The 24324-nt window shown below is 40.7% G+C and overlaps 2 protein-coding genes across 2 annotated transcripts in view; one reads left to right on the forward strand and one right to left on the reverse strand.

Annotated features, from left to right (window-relative positions):
* Window positions 1-3071: 3071 nt before the first annotated feature.
* LOC145413203 (N-chimaerin-like) lies at window positions 3072-11625 on the reverse strand. The gene is made up of 10 exons (XM_080282930.1): window positions 11504-11625; window positions 10080-10133; window positions 7813-8011; window positions 7395-7641; window positions 6004-6164; window positions 5409-5545; window positions 5076-5252; window positions 4218-4355; window positions 3506-3611; window positions 3072-3319 (listed from the first exon to the last, which is right to left on the reverse strand). The coding sequence occupies exons 1-10, from the start codon at window positions 11544-11546 to the stop codon at window positions 3127-3129; spliced, it is 1455 nt and encodes a 484-aa protein (XP_080139056.1). The 5' UTR covers window positions 11547-11625; the 3' UTR covers window positions 3072-3126.
* An 805-nt stretch (window positions 11626-12430) lies between these two features.
* The window catches only part of LOC145413623 (choline transporter-like protein 1), a 31812-nt gene continuing 19918 nt past the window's right edge, over window positions 12431-24324 (forward strand). Inside the window, exons 1-3 of the mRNA XM_080283286.1 lie at window positions 12431-12490; window positions 14621-14759; window positions 17600-17712. Of these exons, the coding sequence (XP_080139412.1) occupies window positions 12431-12490; window positions 14621-14759; window positions 17600-17712 (312 nt within the window). The remainder of the gene's footprint in view (window positions 12491-14620; window positions 14760-17599; window positions 17713-24324) is intronic.

Genomic DNA, 24324 nt, shown 5'->3' on the forward strand with positions numbered 1-24324 from the left:
AAGTGCATGAAGGTAATGGAGCTACTACATTATATTAACACACAGCACAAAAGCCCATCCTGATATTACTACATTCATCTGAGAATTATCCCATAACTACAGAGTGGTGTTAAAGCCCACCCTGATCTCGTGGTGGCTGTTTTTACACTTCCTTAGGTGCTATTCTGAGGAACCCACTACAGGAACACTACATTACAAGGGATAATGTTGGGTGGGAGAGAGAGACACAGGTTAGGGCTTGAACTCTTTATTTTCTTTAATGTTTTGGGCTACACAGAACCCATCTTCAGAGTCTGAGTTCTGTGTAGCCTGAAATCGTTAGAGAAAATAAAGAATTCAAACTCTACCCTACGTCTCTTTCTCACCCAATATTTCTACTTGTTGCAATGGACCATCTACACTAAATTACAATCTTTTAAAGCTGAACCACTGTTAAAAATCTGTTAGTGAAATGCTATAAAATCAAATGCAGTAAAAATTCATTATCACATGATCTTTTGTAACAGAACCTCATTACACTATACGGTTATATACATGAAAGACACATACAGATCCATATCGTTAATATCTTCAGTCCGAATATAGTCATGGTTTGTTTAGTTCAGATTACCTTAGTTTAGATTAGTTTACATTTCCATCAGCAATTGTGAAACTTGTCTGGGAACTAAAGGTCATATGCTTAAACCTGAAATTGTAATGTGGAATGCAATCCCCTAATTTTTTATGATGATTTCTGAAGCACGTGACAAAGATATAACGTGTTTGGCCATATAGCTGCAAACTGCATTCTGTAATGTGGGATGCAGCTGCCCATACCTAACACTCACAGACATTCCATTAATAACCAACAGATAATATGCATTTACAATACACTTTGTGATTTAAGCTTATAACCCTTATACACAAAAATTAAGTTCATAGCTTAAGAAACATTACCTCTGTCTGATTTTAAATGATTTATGTCTAATCATATCACCTATTAAAACACAGATTATTAACATTATTCTTATTCTATTTTTAAAGCCATTTTTTCACCCTGTGGTAGTTTTATTTTTTTATTTTTGTTAAAGGATGAACATTATTGCCTTAGTACTTTTAGGTTAAGAGATTTTTATGTATATCTAATAATCTTACAACTGCCAACATGGATATTTGGTCAGATTCATCACTAGCTTAATACTCCACAACTTAGGGACTTTGAATGTTGTAGTGTATATTCCCTTCAATCCAGGTGATGTCCTTTTCAGTTCATTCTTGCTGCTGACAGACGAATGTGTTCAACTTAGAACAGATCTGAAGAACTGAAGGGGTTAGTGAGGGCTATATCTAACTCTTCCGGTTCAAAAAGTCTAGATGGAGCTGAATATAATTGTCATGAGATGGCAAGAATGATGTGAAGATGTGCCTGGAGAGAATGTGTTAAACAAGCTAAATCTTTCCACCTCCATGATGTCTGTTACACATTTTTCCTGCTACAACTAGACAGTTTTGCTCTGCATAGGGAGAAACTTTTCTAATGAGAGGAGTGAGAGACAGAGCGTTTACTGGCCCCTCTCCAATGCTGGCTAAGACTGTCTAAGGCTGCATCCATATCAAATGCTTACAGTCACAGGCATCATTGTAACCCACAGAAGTTCTCATTCACACCCACCTAAATCCAGTGGGGTTATTTGTATGAACTACAGTGATGCAAAACTCCCATCCACATCCACCTGCATCAGCAAGCAAACAGTGTGACAAGGCCTGATGGCAGGAAGATTAAATAAAAATTATGTTATCATAAGGAATGGGGTAATCATAGTGTACTACCTAATGCAATGGCAATTAGATACATCAGAGGTAACCAGAGACAAAACTTACAGCCTCTAAATATCAGTACGTTTACTGTATAAAAAGATTTCAACAATCAATTTGTTAACAGTTATATGCTACTTCCTGCACTTAATACATATTAACTCCATAATTAAAAGCTTCAATAGTTAACAAATACCATTTCAGCATTAATCTAAAAAAAAAAGGCACAAGGTATGCATCTGTAGCTTTAGAAAAGATTACTGTATCACACAAGGTACCGTATATATACACACAGGAGTTGGTAATTACTCCAATCTTATGTGGCTTCTGTGGAGGGTGGGTACATATGGTAAAAAAAAAAAATGAATAAAAAAAAATAAGTTGAAGTACTGTCTTTTGTAACACCTAAGGCAAGCCACATCGCAAAACACAGCCAACAGGCCTTCTCTTTTAACCCTGTCCTGGCAATGACATCTTTTATTTCATGCTGTCAATGAAAAATTTTGGTCAACTCAGGGGTGACCCATCATGGTGATGTGATTAGTTAGAACATCCAAGACCTCCTCCAGTACAAAATGTTAGTTTATTCTGGTCAGTCTACCACCCAGTGATTATATTCAACAAAGAAAGGATCTACTGGACTAGAGTGGTTATCATCCTACATTTTTAATTGCAGTTATTTGAAATGTGCCCTGTGTCTGTGTTACATATGAGAATCTCTGTCTTGGATACAAAGTGTGAGGTGAATGAGGAGTCATAAAATATTGTGCACAATGAGATCCACAGGTATATGTGTATGTATACCCTGTATATACATAATATTTACACACTAGTAAATTCCAGTACAGTATATGTTTGGCTCATACACTGGTTATTGTTCTGGGCTTAATTTACATCAAAATGATCACAATATCACACACTATATGACAAATTACTGTCACTACAGAAATTTGCTACAAGGCATTAAAGGCAAATTTAAAAATATTGCTACTTTTAGGATGATATAAATTCATTATGAAAATGCATTCATTTTGATGCATCATAAATGTAAAGTGCTCTGAAACTATAAAGCATTAAGGAAATGCTGTTACTGCTTCAAGCTAAATGCAATACTCTAAATGCATCTGATGAGGCAAAAATATTTGTTATCTTAAAATCAAATGCAAAACTCTTTTGCACTGCTGGAACATCCACTAAAATCATACTTTTTTTTTTATCTTTTTTTACATGGATACACTTTTTGAATCTCTCACAGACCTCATAAAATTATGCTACAATACCTCAGAATTCATTCTGGCGCTGTAATTCATTGCCAGCTTTATCCATGTACTTTTACTGGAAAATGTCCCTGTGATAAACAATAAGCACCTCGACCACCCTGGGTTCCAGTGACGTGTTGGCCAGGGCGAGTAAGTCAGCCGGCTGGAGGTCATCACTCAACACAGCCGACTGGATCAGTGTTGGGGCAAACACAGTGCTGAGGCTGGTGGCTGTCATCTTGTTTACTGCACAGTGCTCATATACCCTGGAAAAGATGGTATTTTAGAATGTATTAATGTTATATCATCATCATCTTTAACACAATCATCACCATCATTATTTCTGGACACTGGACTCTCTCAAAGGATGGTTATGCCATGAAAAATTTACATAATAAAACCTGAACACATGCTACACAATACAAAAATAAATGCACAACATATACACCAACCTTCCCAGATGCATGATGACTGCCCTCAAGGTGGCCAAGTGAGCTGGGGGTAACATAGTGAGTACTTCACGGATACTCGATATCCGACCTTCAGGGTCACTCAGTTCTGTGCGGCAGAATATACCATATGTGATTTTTGGTATTACTCTATAGTGTCATCAACAAAGATATGCAATATGCACAGTTATGAACAAAAGTTTGCCTGGTATTCCACTGTATATACTTCCCATTTACAGCATGTCTGTCACTTCCTTCACACTGAATCACCTATGGACAAAGAGGGTATATAAGCATACCAGGCCTATCTCAGCTTAAACATATTAGTCAGCAGAGGAAAATGAGAGGCAGATGAAGTTAAATGTGGATAGGTGAACTTTGTCCCTAACTATTGAAATAAGTAAATTCACAAGATCCTTAAAACAATATGGGTTGTATGGAAAAAGTTGACATTTTTAACACATACTTGACATATAGTGAGGACTGTATTGGTGTGGTGCTGGAATGGGATCCCTTCACGTGATGGCACAAATGTAACTGGGTGGCTCCACAGCCCAGTTATACAAACATCTCTTAGTTCCCTCCCTATCCTCCCAAAAAAGGATGTTGGACTGCAGGAAGAGGACAACTTCATCTTGTTGTCCACTAGGTTTACATTTCAGATGAACCTGGAGCTACTACTACTGTATCACTACTACAGTATCTGTGAACTTACTGCAAACTATCTGTAATTTAGTGAAGCACTGGTGTGTGATGAGAGGGATGGGGAGGAGCCGCAAGTACAATTTCAGAAGCCCCGCCACTACATTGATGTCCCCAACTGCTTTCTCATTCAGGCTGACTCGGTTCCCATCTGTAATTACCAATCTCTGGTTATACAGTGGAGGAAAAGATCATGCTCTAGCTAGCTTAAGAGGCTTTGTTGCACCTCTTTCTTAACGATATACTCTGCCCAAACATATTACTTTCCTCCTGCATATTTCTGATGCAAATTAGGTTGATACTGTCACCACTGTGCTGACCCCTTTTCCCTACATACTAATGCAGTGAGGTAGGAACTAGACAAAAGAAAAAGGAGGGCAAAGGCCATGGTGCCACCTATGAAATGTAGATTCAATCATCACTATGCATCACAATTAATCCACCAGACCAACTAAACTCGGCAGGTGGTGGTGAATATCATACACTCACTTGAGGTAGTGCTGTTTACTTCTTCCTTAAGTGACTACACTGAGTGACAAGCCCAATGATTTCCTGTAATGAAGGAGTCCATTTACAATGTTGGATGATAACCATCTAACCAAATAAGAGGGTGAAGCCTACTATGGTACCCTTGTTCAATGGGTGGAGAGACATAAAGGTGGAGTCTATCCAAGAACCCAACCTTCACAATCTTCCCTGCACCACGCCACAGCAAGGCACTGTCCACCACAAGAGAACATTAGTTCACTGCATGGGATGGATGGCCCTGCACAATGACTGCTTGCCTGTGGTAGATGTGTCTGCTTGGCAAGACAAACTGGGGTTATGCAAAAACAACACTTTCTTCTCTACATCAAAACATCTTACGTACCTCTTTCGAATGCCAACTTGAGTGCTTCTATCTGCTCCTGTGACCCTGGAACCCTATAGATGCCCTCTGATGTCAGTCCTCGCGCCTCCACCTCCGCTATACACTCCATCACAACTGCTGGCACTTGTGTTCCACTCCTTCCACCCAAGCTTGTGGTCAGGTCAACACCAAATATACCTGGAATATTTGAGATAAGGGTTAGTGATCCAAAATGGTAAATGAAATAATTGGGAAAAGTGTTTTGCTGTATGGCAGTGAGACTCGGACGAACAGATTTGAACATACAAATTTGAGTATGCAAAATATGGCACTATCACTCAAAATGTCACTTACTTTGCAAGTCTTTGAGATCTGGGCAACAGTCATTTGGCACCTTACAGCTGCACTGCTTGTGTGCCTTGAACCCGCAGTCCTGACACTTCACACCCTGAGACACTAAACCCCATAGGAAGTGACCACATAACCCGCACCTGAAATAAATAAATAAATAAGTGAATGAATGAATAAGTGAATCAACTAAATCAAACCATACATAAGTCTCTGCACCTAAGTATGGGGTGAGGTAGGATCCAGAGAGAACACACAAAAAATTAACAGAGTGAGAACCAACCAACATCTCCCTAAATAAAGGGCCACATTCCCATTGACTCACCATTCAATCCCCAAGATTCATTAGTATTCCTGTTAATTTTAGTATGGGGTGTGCAAAATAAACAAAAACAGTAATAATAATACAAACATAAACGAAAAAATTCAATTCATTCATTTATCGTCCAATACTGTACTGCCCCATCAGAAGGGACATCAGATCCAGGACTAGGCTACCCACCCAAGATACAAGGGTGACCTGTGGCAAATGTAATGAAAGGAATATATAAAGATGTGTGTGTCAGAGCAAGAGAGGAAGAGAAGTCCATGCTTTCCTCACCAATGCAATCCAGTGAAAGTGTTGAGGTTAAATCTGTGAGGCCGCTGAGTGGTGGCCTCGGGGGATTCCACCAGGTCACTCTCAAGCACTGTGGGTTCGTCCTTGCCAGTGCTCACATAAAATGTGGAACCATCTACCTTCTCTTCTGCTGGCTTTTTATTCTGCTTGATAGACAGAAACAACACAGGAATATTCATGAAAAACTGAAAGGACAAAGAACTTTATGGACATACAAATTTAGAACACAGTACTGTGCTATACTGTTTTACTCTAACTTGGCCTGTAACTGGTGTCTTTCCATCTTGAATGTTATTATGTAACAGTGGATTAAGGCTTGAATATGATGCCAGTCGCAAAGAAGTGTTACGGAGAGGATGCAGATCTGTACTATTGTCTTTTTCTGCCACTGAGCCACAAGAAATAAGCTGCAAAAGGATGAAAATCAGGGCCAAGTTAAGGGGAAAAGAGTACAGCATTACGATGTCCCAGAACTTAAAACAGTACACTAACTATGGGATAAATGTTAAGATCATTTCAGATCATACATGTTCTGGGGAAAAAAAAAAAAAAAAAAAAATCACAATGGTCATGGATTACTGGATATTTACAAAGTTTCAACATATTTTTTGTGGTCTAAAAATTTATAGCATATCTAGAAAATACTCTGTCTCATTAATAATAAAATGCTAATAGCACACTGATGGCAACAGAACGTGGAAATTGGTGATGTCTCCCATCATCACCATAATTCAACTTAAAATACACCATAACCATTATGAATACAAATATTTTTCCCAAAATATATATGTCCTGCAGTGACTTCAGAATTACCACCTAAAGTTGGTGCATTAAGTCCAAGGACACTGTATACCACATGCAAGACCAATATATCGTCTACTGTAAAGCAGGTAACAATATCCATGTTCTGATAGGGTCAGCCTGTGAATATGACAAAGTACAAAACATCATCGGCCACCCTTTGCGGGATTAGGGCGTCGGGCTATAGATAGATAGATAGATAGACAAAACATCATCAATCTGGTTTTTGGCTTATATAAACTGGAATGTAAGGGCCTGGGGCTAGGCTACTCAGTCCCGACATTTAAGGCAACAAAGACCAGTCTTGCCTGCTTCTGAGTGGCATAATGTGAGAAATAAACCCCAACCACCCCTTAGGTGGAGCCCATACAGGCTCCATCTGGCTGGAGTACTTTAACCCACTAAACTACCATGTACCACTTCACAACTGATACATCAATACAACACAGATTTCAATGTTGTATACACATCATGAACATGTAATTATGTAACCACTAAAGATGCAATAACACCAGGGAGACAAACTAAACATCAATACACAGAAATACATAAACGAACAGAACAATACTTACCTCTTTATTCCCCACTTTATGGCTGTTCTGAATCTGTTTCCTGATGGACCTGGTGAGAGTATAATGAGGTGAGTTGACATACGAGCTTGACGAGATATTTTTCAGAAACTCCCCTGCCTTTAGCTCAATATACAGGGTTACCAGGCCGTCTGCTACCAAGTCATTTAGGGTGTTAAACCGCTTCTCACCCACGTAATGCTTCTTCCCATCATAGTATAGTCTGTAGTGTTTTATTTGATTGTTGAACCTGAAAAAGAAAAAAAAAACTGTTAGAGGTAAATAACCTGCGAGCAAGAAGTGTGGACATTAGCATAAAGAAAGGAGATGGACTGTATGAAAAAAAAAAAAAAAATGACCAATTAATCAATGGAATGGAATCCTGTTACAGTATAAAACATAAAATGTAACTAAGACTCACCGCATACTAAGTGTGTAGAATCCCTGTGCCTTCTCACTGAGCCGCACCATGTAAGCGCCCTCTCGAGTCAGCAGTTCCTGGCATCGGTGTCTGCTAATATTACCATGGTACTCTAACCCATACTGTAGAGGACTGTCAGGGGGTCGATCAGTGAACAGAACTGCAACTGGCTTGGGTGCTTCTTGTTGTAGCTGGTACACTGGGGAGCAAATTAGGGTATGTGAACTACAGACCCATATCTCCCACATTGCTCTTCCCCCCTCCTCACTTTTCTCTCTTTCTTCCTCCCTGTGCTGCTAAATTGTACAACTGCCTCCACTTACAAGTGCTACAGGTGGTGGTGTGTTGGAGGTCTTATGTACAACTAATGTATTGGGTTACATCTCATATCTGCTGTAATTGAACAGCCTCATTATTATAGCTACCACACCACCATGGATATGAGACATGAACATATACATTGGTGGTCACATTTGACTGCTGTGTTGTACTTATAAGTGGAGGCACCTGTGCATCTGTTCTTGCATGCGGATTCTTAACCAATTTCAACTCAGGTGAGGGCCAAGCTTAGTCAGAATGGAGAGTTGATCTGATTAGGTATCAAGGAGATTCATTTCTATCTCATAACTAAGGTTAATTGAATTTCATATACTGTAGTCTTATGTGGAGTAACAATTTGAGAGGCTTGAATGATGTGTGAAGACTGTGATTTCCATTTCAATGGACAAACTGCTTCACAGTTACCCTACTTTTATGGCTGGATTCTTCCTTGCCCCATCTTTAAGTGAAAATAAGGATCAAGATGGTAGATGAAAAACACAGTAGATTATAAAGTAAAACATCAACACTTCTGGTTAGAGAGTAGAGCACAGCAATTTGTATACCCAGCACATAAGGCACACTTATGTATACTGTATATCACATTGACATTAAACAGGCACATACTGATGTCACAATACCACACTGCCATATTTGGATGGAGATGTAAAGTGAATGAAGTTATGGATCATACTAAGTTTACAAAACTGACAGAGCTTAGCAATAAAAACATATCCAGTTGCCTAAAGTACCCTCGATGTGACAGAGCAGCATATCAACCCTCCTCTATACAAGTCTTTCTTACTACTAGCCATAACAAATGCTGACAACACTGTAAAAGAAAGAGACAATAGACCTATACTGCAAGACATAACAATGAAAAAAAATCATATGAAATCACCATAAAACATAAATTAATATGCTCTCCCAGAACACTAAACAATATGAAACTTTGACGTTAACTTGCAATACAGGAAACGTCTCTCAGATAAGACTGTCCTGTTTATATTTCCACTTCACCTTTTATAACCAGCACTCATATTTGTGATATGAGTTTCCCTTTGCCTTTACTGTTAAATACATAGTACAGTAGTAGTTACAATCCCACACTCATCTGCATGTGAACTCAGTGGACAGTGGGTTGAAGATGCCCTCTCCTGCAGACCACCATCCTTAGGGATGTTTGTACAACTGAGCATCTCCATCAGCCAGTCATATCAGTACCACAACAATAAGTGTCCCTCTCCAGCACTGATGAACACACAGAACACTAAGGGCAAAAAGCTGACCCACACGTAATACCTTCAATACAATAATGTATTTTTCATTATACTCTTATCTCTGAAGGTACTGGAGAGGGTCACCTTCACGTGGTGGCACTGATATGACTGGGTGGTGGAGCTGGGCAGTTATATAAAAATTCCTCAGTCTCTTATCACCAGAAGAGTAGGATGGTGGAATGGACAAAGGCAGTTTTGGCCTGTAGTCTATTGGGTTCATGTTCAGATAAGCCTGGGGTCACAACTACTACTACTACTACTACTACTACTACTACTATCTCTAAGATTTCATTCATCTCACGAGCAACTTTTCAAACCTAAAGGGTCAAACAAAGTTTTCATTGACTCTTTTAGTGCAGAGGAATCATCTGAAAATAAATAAAACTGCCTAGAAGTGGCAAGCACACATGAAGCTACAGTATATTCACTCTAACCAGACAAAGATCACTAAACTCTTTAGACTTAACTGATAGCTTAATAATGTCAGACTGGAGTGTTGATTTGAAGAGTAACCAAGAAGACTTATTTCTTCCATGTAACTAAGACTCACCGAGTATCCTGTATGTTTGCTATAGATTATAAATGATTTTTTATTTGGTACTGCACTAATTAGAAGCACATGATATAGATAAATGATGATGATGAAGAGGATATTCCAAGCAGACTTACAGAATGATTTCCACATAGATGAGGTACTCCGAGGTTCCTCACCACCAACCACATCTGTAAATATAACATCATTTTTTACAAGGCTACACACTACTACCACCAGTATGTAAAGTACAGTATTATTACAGATATAGGTAAAACAACATCATTTTTCAGTAAATTAACTTGATGTAGAATTATTGTAATTGCAAGGGGTAACTGAGTCTGTATAATTTCCCTTCAGTCTTATCAAATATCGCCAATAACTAACAGCAAATGGAAACTCCTAGCCACAATAAAACAAAACAAAACTGCCCATGTTGTCATAATTATACTGTATGTTTCTCAATACTATACAAAGCTGACTAAATACTGGTACACAGCCTAGATGTATCAAGAAAAACAAATGTACCAGGAAGTGTGTGGTAAAGATTCATAAAAACTAGCCATCCATTTGCAGGCAGGCTTACAGGTACCATTAACCACTGGCATTAGTTCTCTGGGAGGTCCTTTCATATCACTTTCCATTTTGACTCCAGGCTGGTTTGGTGGTTTGCAGTGTCAGTGAGAGGTGCCTCATTATTGTACTGTAGTTGTACTTCGCTCCTTTCCTAGCCCTCAGTGCATTCTTCGTTCCAGAGAATGAAGAAATCCTGTACGCTATACCAGTGACAAACCTAACCTCACAATGGAATCTACATTCTTTTGACCCTACCATGGCATCCTTTGGACTTACTGTAATCTTGTTATTATTCAAAACTAACCACAGCACATTCTCATCTCCATCACTGCTTCAAAAAACACATATTTCCAGGAACAGACTACTGGTTACTAGAAAGCGCATCAAAAATTAAATTAGCAGAACATGAAAGACTGACGAAGAGAGTGTATGTGAGTGAGGTGGAGGGGGGAAGAGGGAGGGGGAGGCCGAGGATGAGATGGAGGGATGGGGTGGAGAGGTATATGAGAGAGGGGGGTGTGAGTTGGGAGCAGGGCAGTGAAATGGCGGGGGACAGGGCGACTTGGAGGCGATTTGTTTGTGGCCACCCCAAACGGGATTGAGGCGTCTGGCAATAGATAGATAGATAGATAGAACATGAACTTCACAGACTGTAAATGGTCAATGAGCTAATATAAATCTCTGCCGGTTTTTGGAAATAAAATATATGGTACATTATAGAATAACAATAATTATATATTTATTGCCACTTTCTACAATTATTTAATCTTTTATTACTACCTTAGTGGAATATCAATAGCTTCAATTCAGCACCTTTCTCTCATCCCCTCTACCATTCTAATTATAAGATATGAATCCAGTTACTCAATATAGACCAAAATTTGTGACGAAAACTCAAAACTATCCTCAGGGTCAAATGTAAACAATAAAAATCTTCGACAGCCTTTAGCTATTTCAGGCAAAATATACAAGCAACTTTACTCACCGCTGGTCGAATTCATTGCCAAGTAACTGACGAAGGTAACCATAACTATTAAAACACTTAAATCGTAATCTGAGGCACAAATATAGGCTTGAGGGTCATTGCTGTGACATTTTCAAGCGGGGGAGGGGCTGATCTGTGACGTCACTACCGCTTTGTTTTTGTTAGTTTTGGAGATTTCGTATTCCTTCCTGTGTAATCAGATTTGCTTATGACACATTATGATTCTTTTTCGTTATATCAATTTATTTATTTGGTTACAGTTATAACAGGAAACAATCATCTTGTCAGCAAAAATAATTCGGCAATTTGAGATAACACGTTGGAAATAAAAAGTTAAAACGTATTTCTGCCTGTGAAAGTAGAATAATACTTCATCCAACATTATTTGTACACGTAACTAAAAATAACATCAAGGTGTAGTAGATAAAAGTATCCCAAGGGAAGAGATGATACGAAATCTCTCAAAACATTACATTCAGTGTTTTTAATTGACTTGGAGATTTCGCAGTGCTACCTCATCCTCTGTGATTCCACTTTTAAACCCTCCTGCTGTATTACTGATACGAACTATTTCGATATTAAAATGATATAGGCAAGAGATATGAAAATATCAACGTTATATACACATTAAATCGCCTAGAATACGTGCCTCGAATCTTCCTACGCCGAGGAAACTGCATCAACTCCTATAATCTCGCCAACTATAAACAAGAGGAAATAAGTATAAGCTAAAAGGAATACCCTTGTAAACTGCACATTGTGGGGGGAAAGAAGGAGAAGCAGCTAAAAGGAATCGCTGTAAAAGACTAAATAAGACAACAGCACCGCACACATGGAAAAGTTTGCCGTAACGCATCATGGGAGCGTCGAGTGTCAAGCGAGAGGAACCTTTCAGAAGTTAAATACAATCACGAAGAAGCTTTAAATATGGGAAGGGAGTCAGACACCAACAGAGGTCAACAGTTAGCCCCTGATGAAGATTTGGATGTGAGAGACCCGAGATTTGCACCCAGTATCCACATACATAAACGTAAGAATTCTGTCTGTCTGTGCCTGTCTAGCTATCTGTCTGTCTATGTATCTATCAGTCTCTCTGTCTGCCTAAATATTTGTGTCTGTCTCCCTGTCTCTATATAGCCTACCTATTGCCAGGCGAATCTCGCAGGGGATGGCCGCAAATTAACAGCCCCATGTCACCTTGTCCTCCGTCATCAGGCTGCCATTTCTCCAACTCACATAACCCTCATTCTTATGCCTCTCCACACAAATGCTGGAGAAGTTGCCGGAAGCAGAAGTCGCCGATAGTCAGTGGAGATCTCGACGGTGACAAGTATCGGCAACTTCTTTATTATTTTCGTACTCATTAAGTTGTAAGGGGGCATGGAGGCGATTTGTTTGTGGCCACCCCGTATGGGATTAAAGCGTCTGACTATAAATAGATAGATAAATGCACCGCGTATGAGATTTATCCATTTATTTTATCGCCTGTATCCTTAAGGAGGTTGAAGACTTTGTGTGTGTGTGTGTGTGTGTGTGTGTGTGTGTGTGTGTGTGTGTGTGTGTGTGTGGAACCATGCCTTTATGAAGTTTTTAAATTATTTGTTAAATCATTTAAAATCAGTCATGTAATAATTTAAGATTATTACCGGGTATTGAGATAATAATTATTCATACAACTGGTGCCGTAAATTGGGAGAAAATTGGCATACCAGATTTATGGGTACCAGCGGAATATTAATCTTCAATTAGTTAGTTCGTTACTGCGGAGTCTGTTGCACGGAAGCATTAATAAAAACAACATATAACGAGCACTTGTCTGTGCTGTGCTGGGTGGAGGAGTGACGTATCAATGACGCAGACGTGGGCCGTGGCTAGGAGACATTCCCATCGCCCTACCCGTGTTTTGACAACCACCTTGCACCACCACAAGCACCACACCTGCGACTACCACCACCACTACCAGTCTCCTTTCAAAGTTCTTCGTGTATGCGCGCCTTCCTCCTCTCCCTATGGATTATTGAAGTCTGAGGGTAGGTAGTGACTGAAGGCGATTAATTTCGCACATTCAGTCATAATCCCCTTCTTGCAAATGCCACACCATTTTGTTCAGTGTCGTGTAGGGGTTAATGAAAGAGAAATCTAAGGCAGCCATTTCAAAAACTTGGAAATTTAACACGACGTAGCCTACTGGGGATGAAGATGTTTATATTCTTCCACATGTTATTTCTATTTTTCTAATCCGTTCACAGGGGCTGGAGAGAGGACGCCTTCACGGGGTGTCACTGATATAAACGGGTTTTAGAACTGTCCGGTAATATAGACGTCCCTCAACTTCCTCACTATCCCATGGAAGGAGGATAATGAGCTGCAGGATGACGGAAAATTGAACCTGGAATACACTGAGTTCACGTTATAGATTATCCTAAGGCCACAACAGCAACAATAATCCCTTCATTGCTTTGGCTTCAGACATATGAGTATTCTTGCTAACTTAACACCGTTTTCATTCAGAGAAGCAGACACACGCCTTTTAAGGAGCAAAATGAAAATTAATATTTACCCCATCCAGTTTTAAAAGTCTACTTAAGCTGAATATAGTCGCCTGGAGTAACAAAAACAAATACTTATAGACTGCCAGCGCACTGTCAAGGGATTGCACGATGATCTCCACACATCTGTAGTAAACTGATACATTTGTGGGCAGTTTGACTTGATGGTTAATGAACATACAAGAACACCGGATCCTCAAATTTGTGAGGTTGTGCGCCTTGACGTTTGACCCCATGAAGCCGATTAAAACGCCTAAAAAAAATCTGCTGATGTTTGCCCAAGGAAGAGTTGCACCAAGTTTGAAGCAAGTGAAGAAAGGAAGGAATGACACCAAACTGAAAAGTACTTGGAAAACGAAAGAAGGAAAGAAAGAAGAAAAAAGACAAATAGATAGATCGATAGACAGTTAAAAATTGGAGAAAGTGCGCAAATCCAGTAGGTCTCCAGTATTGTGTGAAGACCTAAAGACAAACTAGGGCTGAAAAGGTTAACACTGCCTCGTATATTATCTGCAGAGTGACCCATATGTAGATAGGATGTACTGACGTCACACTGCCCTGCCTTCAGCAAGCACAGGCTCCTGATGTACAGTTGGCGTATGAACCTGGGACAGCAATGTGTAGCAGAGGCCTAGCATTTGGTATAATTGACAACGTTGACAGTCGCATGTTTGTTAGTGACACTGACAAGAATGAAGGTGTCAAAAGTTAGCTGAAAAGCCCAAGTAACTCGTCGGGAAGTGTAACAAGACTCCCGCTTCTCACAGACACTGCCGCAGGTTCGCGTGTGGCCAACTGTACTTGTGCTCATTCGTCACGCTCGTAGGTTTAGTACATTGAAAGGACAGTATCATCTAGCTTTCTGAGTGTATATATGGGGATGCGCATTGCCAAGTTAGAGTGAAAAGAGTATAGAAAGCCTGAGAGAGTGGGGGATTGAAAGTATAGTATCATCTAGTTTTCTGGGTTTATATTTGGAGATGCACATTGCCAAGTTCGAGTAGAAAGAGTATAGAAAGCCCGAGAGAGTAAGGGATGCGAAGGCGGGAAAAACATAGACATTTGTTTACAGTGACTCGTTGCTATTGGAAACTTCGTAAAACTTCTTCTTTAGCGATTTATCTTGGCTTTTTCGCCTTGACCTTTTCCCCCTTGTTAACGAAAGGTACGTCTAACTACACTACCTGCAATTAACCTTCAAAGGAGGGCAAAAATAAATAAAAAAAGAAGAAAGTGATAAGCGTTGTAAGGGTAGGCAGACGGTTGATGGAAGGCACAAAGGAAGGTAGGAAAAAGAAAGTGCTGTTTGTTTACTCTGCCTGTCACCCTGCCTACCCCCTGCCTGTCACTCTGCCTACCCCTGTCACCCTGCCTACCCCAGTCTTGTATATCGAAGTGTGTGGCCTTGCTTGGTTACTTTTAGTGGTGCAGTGTTGGGTGATTAGTGTGATGGATGGTGAATAGGTGCTCTAAATAATGAGTACACACACACACACACACACACACACACACACACACACACACACACACACACACACACACACACACACAGATAAACAGACAGACGGACAGATAGATAGACAGACAGACAGAAAGATAGTTAGGTAGACAGACAGACACACAGACAGATTAGTAGACAGATAAATACAGCTACAGAGATATTCGTAAAACCAAGCATTGCCTAAGTCCCAAAATTGGCCCTAATTAAATATAAATCACTTAAGCTAATTACTCTAAGGCAGCATTTGGCGTACCTGACAAATTCGTGTAATAACCCCATCTCAAGACCTCGTTCTTTACTTTCAAAATGTCAATATATATACAGTATAAAAAAATGACTTAATTACTCCTCCTGCTTCCTCTATTAACCCCATGAGGATAATTTGACGTCATTGATAGCAGACATTAACCCTAGATATTTGCCAGGTAATTTCCCTGATTAGAAAATGGGAATAATTTACCTTTGGATTATATGTCTTTAAGGAAAGGTGAAGGAGGTGGTATTTTGGTGAAGTGTTAGTTGATTGCTCTCTCTCTCTCTCTCTCTCTCTCTCTCTCTCTCTCTTTCTCCTTTCTTTCTCTCACACACTTACAAATGCATTCCTTTCCTGTGCATGAGCATAATTACTTACACACACACACACACACACACACACACACACACACACACACACACACACACACATCTCCCCGTATTTATGTATGTATGTATGTGTGTTTGTATGTATGTGCCTCTCATTGGGGGCAGCATCCCTCAAGACCAATCATGAAAGGGGGGGGGAGAGGTAGACGGGGGTGGGGAGGGGAAGAGAGAAGGGAGAGAATGGGGAGAAGGAAGGGATGAGAGAGAGAGAGAGAGAGAGAGAGAGAGAGAGAGAGAGAGGAGGGGGGGAAGGTACCGTTGCCAAGCTCCCATTGTTGTAGCAACGCCCCCCCTTCTCTCTCTCTCTCTCTCTCTCTCTCTCTCTCTAGCAGTGAGTCCTTTGCATTCCTAACTTGTACCCTAATATATTTTTAGCCCTTGTCCCCCTCCCCCCCCTCTCTCTCTCTCTCTCTCTCTCTCTCTCTCTCAGTCCCGTTATTTTTTTACGGTACTCTCGTCACACAAGGAGAGAGCGATCTTAATAATTTGCTGCCTCACTCTTTTCCATTGTTTGTGAGAAATATAATGTGCTTTTTTGAGGAGAAGTAATATATATATTTTTTTTATGAGGAGCAGCGTGATTGAGAAGGAGTGGCATCATCATCATCATCATCATCATCATCATTATTATCATTATTATTATTATTATCATTGTCTCTTAAGTCTTTGTTGTTGTCGTCATAATCATCACTATTAGCACCACCACCACCACTTCCTCAACCACCACCACCACCACTACTACTACCACTACTACTACTGCGTCAATAACCTCACCCAACACACTCCTAATGACGCTTTCTTCACTTCCGTCACTTACAATTATCCTCCCCACACTCACAGTCAATCCATACAGTGTTCAGACCCGTATGCGTAATTGCGTATGTCCTCTCTTTCTGCGTATACCTATGATTAACGGGATCATTTGTAACGCGTACCGAAGCCTCTGCAAGTAGTACATTGTTGAGGCAGTGGCATTACAGTGAGTACAGAAGTTATAGCGTTGATTCCTTTAGTACAATACAAAATCATAGTCTCTTTGTATACAGTATGTATAGAGGTGCTACCAAGATGTCACAGAAGCGTTACAGTGAGTACAGTAACGTTTGAGTGCGGTACAGTAGACTGGGTTCCATAGATGCTGTTTCTGAGTAGTGGTGTTAGAGTACAAATTCCTGATATCAGCATTACAAATAGTACATTGGCCAAGTGTTACAAAGAGTACAGTACAGCTGTCTATAATGTTACAAGGAGTACATTAAAGTGAAATTAATTCTTGTAGTTACCATAGACGTTACAAAGGCGTTACAAAGCATTACGGAAGCGTTACAGAGAGTACAGTACAGGTGTGTATGGACGAACGATATAAAAATGTCTCTCTTTTATTTATTCATTTATTTTTTTCAGATGTAGGGACGTGTGGAAGGACCAGCCATGGGGTGTTGTGGCGCCGCAACACGTATACACACGGCGAAGGTGAGTCGTGGTTCACATGCATACACAGGCACATACACACGCTGGTAAACACACATAGACATACACAAGGAGAGGGTGAGTACACACACACACACACACACACACACACACACACACACACACACACACACACACACACACAAATTCACCCATGTGGAGACAAAGTTTGCACGCACGAGGACTAAAGTCGCTAGTGGGGAGAAACAGTCGCACGCACGGGGAAGAAAAGTCGGGCTCGCTAGGGAAAAGGGGGAAAACGGTCGTGTGTGCAGGGGAAAATAGTCCTGTTCTTGGGGGGAAAAGATACATGAATTGGGGAAAAAATAAAAAGGAAAACATTCGGTCGCCTCGAGGAAGTAAGTCCCAAGCCCAAGGGATAATGGCAGCACAGGAAGGGAAAGAAATTTGGGGAAAAGGTATAGAGGGGCACTGGGTATGTGAGAAAACTTTTGCTCGTTGCTGTATATGGGCCTGTGTGTGTAGGTGGGTTTGTGTAGGGGGTATGGTGTGTGTGTGTGTGTGTGTGTGTGTGTGTGTGTGTGTGTGTGTGTAGGTAGGTAGGATGGAGATATGTGCGTGTGTAAAAATAAGAAGGTATGCATATGTGCGTGTGTAGGTGCGTTTTTTTTTAGGGGGTATGGCGTGTGTGTGTGTGTGTGTGTGTGTGTGTGTGTGTGTGTGTGTGTGTGTGTGTGTGTGTGTGTGTGTGTGTGTGTGTGTGTGTGTGTGTGTGTGTGTGTGTGTGTGTCAATGTAGTGTAGTGTAGTGCAATGTAGTGTAGTGTAGATTGTGTATTGTGAGGCACGTTGATTGTATTGCATGATGTACTGTGATGATGAAGTGTGTTGCATTGTTGCAGTGTGTGTTGCAATCTTAAGATAGCAATTGAGGTGATTTATTGCATTACGTTGTGTGCGTCATGGTTAGGTGTGAGAGAGAGAGAGAGAGAGAGAGAGAGAGAGTTTTGAAGTGCGTGATGCGTAGCCTTTTCTCTACCAGCTGCCCACCACACTCACGACAGAATCATCCCTCCTCTCCCTCTCTTCCCCTCCATCCCTCTCCCTCTCTCCCTCTCCCTCCTCCACCCCTCTTTCCCCACTCTTCTTCCCCTCCCCCCTTCCCGACGATCGGTTATGTCGGTGCCACCACTTGAAGGCGTCTCTCTTCAGCCTTTACCATGGCAATGAAATGGGTTAATCTATTTTACTTTTTATTTTCTTTCTTTTTTTTTGAGCCTCTTTTTCTGTTTTTTCTTTTTTTTTCTTTTTTGAGCTTCGTCATGTTTTTTCCCTCAACTCCTCCCCCCGGATCTTCCTCCTCACGACCTTTTTTTGTCTCGCTCACCTTTACCTGTGTTCCTCACCCCTGCCTTCTTCTGTCCTTCCATCTTTGCATTCACTCATCCCTTACGCCCTTCCCTGACACTCCCCTCTGTGGTGTGTGTGTGTGTGTGTGTGTGTGTGTGTGTGTGTGTGTGTGTGTGTGTGTGTGTGTGTGTGTGTGTGAGGATGCTATCACCTACCACTCGCCTCTTTAGTTTAATGTCTTACAGGTCAATTGCTGCTTTTAATATCCTCTATATTTAATCTTTTCCTTCCTTCCACCCCGGCGCGAGGCAACCACGGAACCTAAACTAGAAAAGCATAATATTTTTCGTGATTACAGTGTTTTCCTGGCTTGCCACACCCCTCTCCCTCCCTCACGTCCCCTCACCTGTCCCCTCCCCTCTCCCTCTTGCATCTGTCTCCCTTCCCACCTCCCCCTTCCCTCTCTCTCTACACACCCCTTCTCCCCCTCTCCCGCTTCCCCTTCCCTCTCCCCACTACAAGGTCTCTGGGTGCCGTGACAGTTTCTTGTACTTCTCTATGCATCATATCCTTTGCCGTACATTTTCCACCGTGGCTGCCCCATTATTACCTCCATCCTTCAAGGTGCAGAAGAATCGGTTTGCTTCCTGTTCTTTCTCTCTCTCTGTCTGTCTGTCTCTCTGTATGTGTGCCTCTCTGTCTGTGGGTTTGTGTGCCTGTGTGTCTGTCTGTCTGTCTGTTAGTTTGTGTGCTTGTCTGTTTATGGGTATGTCTGTCTGTGTCTGTTTGAGGACCTGTCTATCTGTTTACCTGTCTAGTTGTGTGTTTCTCCTTGTGTGCCTGTGTGTTTGTGTCTGTTTGTCTGCCTGTCTGTCTGTTTACCTGTCTGTCTGTGTGCCTATCTGCCTATGTGTCTGTATGCTTGTCTGTCTGTGTGTTTGTCTGTCTCTCTGCCTGCTATGTGTCCAATGAAAGCAAAAACTAACGGGAAGATTGTGAGGACAGTTTGTGGCAAGGACTCCAGTGATACAAGGATTGTGTGTGTGTGTGTGTGTGTGTGTGTGTGTGTGTGTGTGTGTGTGTGTGTGTGTGTGTATCCCTCTATATGCTATATTTAGTGGAAGGTGGCATAGACAGTAATGTTCCTTGGCTATATATATTGCACATTACACCTTAGCATTCTCTTTTATGCTATTTATACATTTTTATTTTATAGCTTGCATCTATAGCATACAGAAGACTCAGGTTAATGTGCAAAATAAATCGATAAAGAGAAGGCATTACGAGAAACCCAGCGCCACACAACATACGAAACGACACCCACACGACGGTCCCCCAGAGTGAGACGCGACAAGCACCACCACCACAATAACAAAAGACGTCACCTTGATTTTAATAACACATCTCATTTCTCACCTCACCTTCCCCTCCGTCATTTCTCACCTCACCTTCCCTTCCGTCATTTCCCACCTCACTTTCTCTTCTGTCATTTCTCCCTTCACTTCCCTTATGTCGTTTTTATATTATTTTCATTAATGCTAGAGATTTATTTTTTTTCTGAGAGATTTTTCGACATGGAGGGATTAAATATTCTCTCTCTCTCTCTCTCTCTCTCTCTCTCTCTCTCTCTCTCTCTCTCTCTCTCTCTCTCTCTCTCATTTTCGCGGCCTTGTGAGTAGTGCAGTAGTAGATTAAAGTATTGATCATGGGAGGGGGGGGCTTGTGAGTTTAACCTTGGCTCTCGTTGGCTTGGCTTGGCTTGTGGGAGAAGTATTATTATTATTATTATTATTATATCCGCCAGTGAAGTTGGAGGACGCTGTTAAAAAAAAAAAAATAATTGAAGTTGAGGGAGCTACAGTAGTGACAGTGATGATGATGATGATAACACCATAATGGAAGTGAAAAGACTGGTACAAGTAGTGATGACTTCAGATATGCATAAGTTTGTATACTCTGCTTATAAAGTTTAAAGTTCTGATTCTACATAATACCATCAGGAAACATAATCCAGAATGTTAAGCATAGTTAATTACTACTACTACTACTATTACTACTACAGTACAGCTCTACTACTACTACTACTACTACTGCTATGCAATTACTACAACTACTGTTACTATTACTACTACTACTATACAGTTACTGCTACTACTACTATACAGCAGTTTTGTGCTAGGAAGGGAGAGATATACTTGACATATATTCCCCACGTTATGGGACATACTACTACTACTACTACTACTACTGTCATTCAGTATCATAACGTCAAGTGTACAATAATGAACAAGGATCGTATTGTTTCCTTTCTTGCAAAAAATTACTAATATTTATCGTTTAATGCTGCACAGTAATGTGAAGAATGCATAACTTAGTATTTTGAGCATAATTATCACAGCAAATATTAAATGAAAAGAAGAATATTACAAACAAAAGTGATAATACCTGTGTTTACAACGGCGGCCATCATACTTTCCAGCCGGACTCTGCACCGCGAGCATGATATCAAGCCGGCATGTTTACATAAAGCGATTTATTTATATTATGGAACGGTTCAAATTAGATGCCTTTCAACATTTCCCTTTTGCTGTAGACTTTATCACTGCAATCTCCGAACGCTCATTCACAGCAGTTTAAGAGAGGAAAGGAAAAATATAGACCCTAAAAAGAATTTGAAAATGAGATACTTGGCATCTTTTCCCTCTGACGTCATGTCATCCCCTTCCCACGGCACCCACCCTACCAATACCTCCCCATCTTCAGTGTTGACATTGACGGGGAGGGGGGTAGAATGCGTCCCCCCAAAATATGCTGAAGCTATGGTCTTATGCCGTGCTATTGATACAATCGTGAGGGAGCTCTAGCTTTAAACGTTGAAGAACCTCCGCCACGAGTTGTATCGGGCGGCTGCACCAACAGCATAACATAAAACCATAGCTTAAACGTGTTTTTATTCATACGGCCACCATCTGGCAACAGATCAGACATTAAAAATATGAATTTGCTTTGAGATTATGAATGGGGTTAATCCTATGTATACAAAGCATGAATACTATCAATGACAATTTATTTACACCCGTTCCTGTTTAAAATATAAAGCATCCATTACGACAATAGTTCAAACTCAGCGCAGATAGATTAATGTATCACCATTCAGGAAACTGATCTACGATGGCCGCCGTTGTATACACAGGTGTTGTCGCTTTGGTTTTGTTTTTCATATCCCCCTTTACAATTAATATTTGCTGTGCTAACAATGCTTAACATACTGTATTATGTTTCCTGCATGGTATTATATAAAACAAGAGGTAAATATGCAGCAGTTTTGCACAAGAAAGGAGGAGATGTACTTGGTAATTCTCATACACTTGATGTGTGTTCCCCGCGTTATGGGGCGTGCTCTTGGCGCCATTTTCTTTCCATGATAAGTAACATGACGTCAACCTGGCACATTTATACAAAGCGATTTATTTTATTTTACTCTTCAAATTAGATGCCTTTCAGCATTTCCCTTTGCTGTACACTTTATCACTGCAATCTCCAAACATTCATTCACAGCAGTTTATAAGAGGAAGAGAAGAATATCGATCCTGAAGAGATTGAAAATGAGATGCTTGGCATCTTTTCCCTCTGACGTCATGTCATCCAGTACCAAGCCTCCCTACCCATACCCACCCCCTCAGTGTTCACATTGAGGTCGTGGGGGTAGAATGCATGCCGAAGGTAAAATATGCTCAAGTATTGGTTTTATGCGGTGCTGTTAAGATATCGACTCGATGTGGGACTGAGCCTCAAACGCAAAAAGATACTTAAGCTATGGTCTTATGCAGTGCTATTGATGCACTCGTGTGAGGCCTGCCTGGATGTTTGCTCTGACAGAAGGGGTGGGGCTATGACGATTTTATTTATTTATTTATTTTTGACTTCATCTTAATATTGTTAAAGGTTTATTTTGACTGCCACAAATCGAGAAAAAAGTTGTAGTAGTAGCAGCAGTGGTATTGTAGAAGTAGTACAGGTGTTGGTAGTGGTAGTAGTAGCAGCAGTAATAGAGATACTGGTAATTGTAGTAGTTGTAGTAGTAGTCTAATAGTAGTACAGTAGTAGTAGTAGTAGTTGTAGTAGTAGTAGCAGTGGTAATAGTAGTAGTAATAGTAGTCTAATACTACTATACAGTTCAACTACTACTATTAATAACTACTATACAAATTCTATTACTAAACAATTACTATTATTGCTTCTCCTATTATATACAATTACTACCACTACTACTACTTAGTTTATTATTATTATTATTATTATTATTATTATTATTATTATTGTTACTACTACTACTACTACTATTTTGCAGGTGTGTGTAGTGTGTAAAAGGTAGACAGGTGTGGAGCAGAGTGTGTTAGAGTGTGTTGCGTCCATGTGGTGTACTATGGTGTGTGTGTGTAGTGTTAGGAAGGGGTGTTAGGAGTGTGTGTGGTGTTAGGGGTGTGTGTGGAGTGTGTGTAGAGTGATAGATGTATGTAGACAATTAGTGTGCGTGATTTAGGGTGCATGATGTGTTGTTAAATGGACAGTAGAATGCTTTGTGTGTGGGGAGGGCTGGTGTGTGTGTGTGTGTGTGTGTGTGTGTGTGTGTGTGTGTGTGTGTGTGTGTGTGTGAAAGTCTGTAGCTGGATAAAGGAACCCGTACCAAGGTCACTATGAGGCGTGTGTGTGTGTGTGTGTGTGTGTGTGTGTGTGTGTGTGTGTGTGTGTGTGTGTGCTTGTTTGTTTGTCTATGTGTGCGTGTGTTTGTGTGTGCGTGTGCTTGGTGTGTGTGTGTGTGTGTGTGTGTGTGTGTGTGTGTGTGTGTGTGTGTTTTGTCATGCTGGCTTTGCGTGGCTACCTGAAGCGATGAGTTGCATTTATATATTTTTCTGACTCCTATCACCTTCACATATCACTACCTTGACGCTAGTGCCCACCGTCCATATTAAATACAGGATATGATGGTATTAGCAGGGGTGTTTTTATGATTTGCCGGTGGGTGTTGTGGAAATTCTCTCTCTCTCTCTCTCTCTCTCTCTCTCTCTCTCTCTCTCTCTCTCTCTCTCTCTCTCTCTCTCTCTCTCTCTCAATTTCCCTGGTTTCTAGCTTTTGTTTCCTTCCTTACATTAAAATAAAATTAAAAAGAGTAAGGCCTAGATATTTCTGTGTTAATATTGTGAAAGTATTATGAAAGGATTGTGTAAGACTGTGAGTGCTATTGTAGGTGACGATATGGTGTTGCGTGTGTGTGTGTGTGTGTGTGTGTGTGTGTGTGAGAGAGAGAGAGAGAGAGAGAGAGAGAGAGAGAGAGAGAGAGAGAGAGAG

This window comes from Coenobita brevimanus, chromosome 12 (genome assembly GCF_032717465.1).
Source record: "Coenobita brevimanus isolate Jiangsu-jjx chromosome 12, ASM3271746v2, whole genome shotgun sequence".
Taxonomy (NCBI): Eukaryota; Metazoa; Arthropoda; class Malacostraca; order Decapoda; family Coenobitidae; genus Coenobita; species Coenobita brevimanus.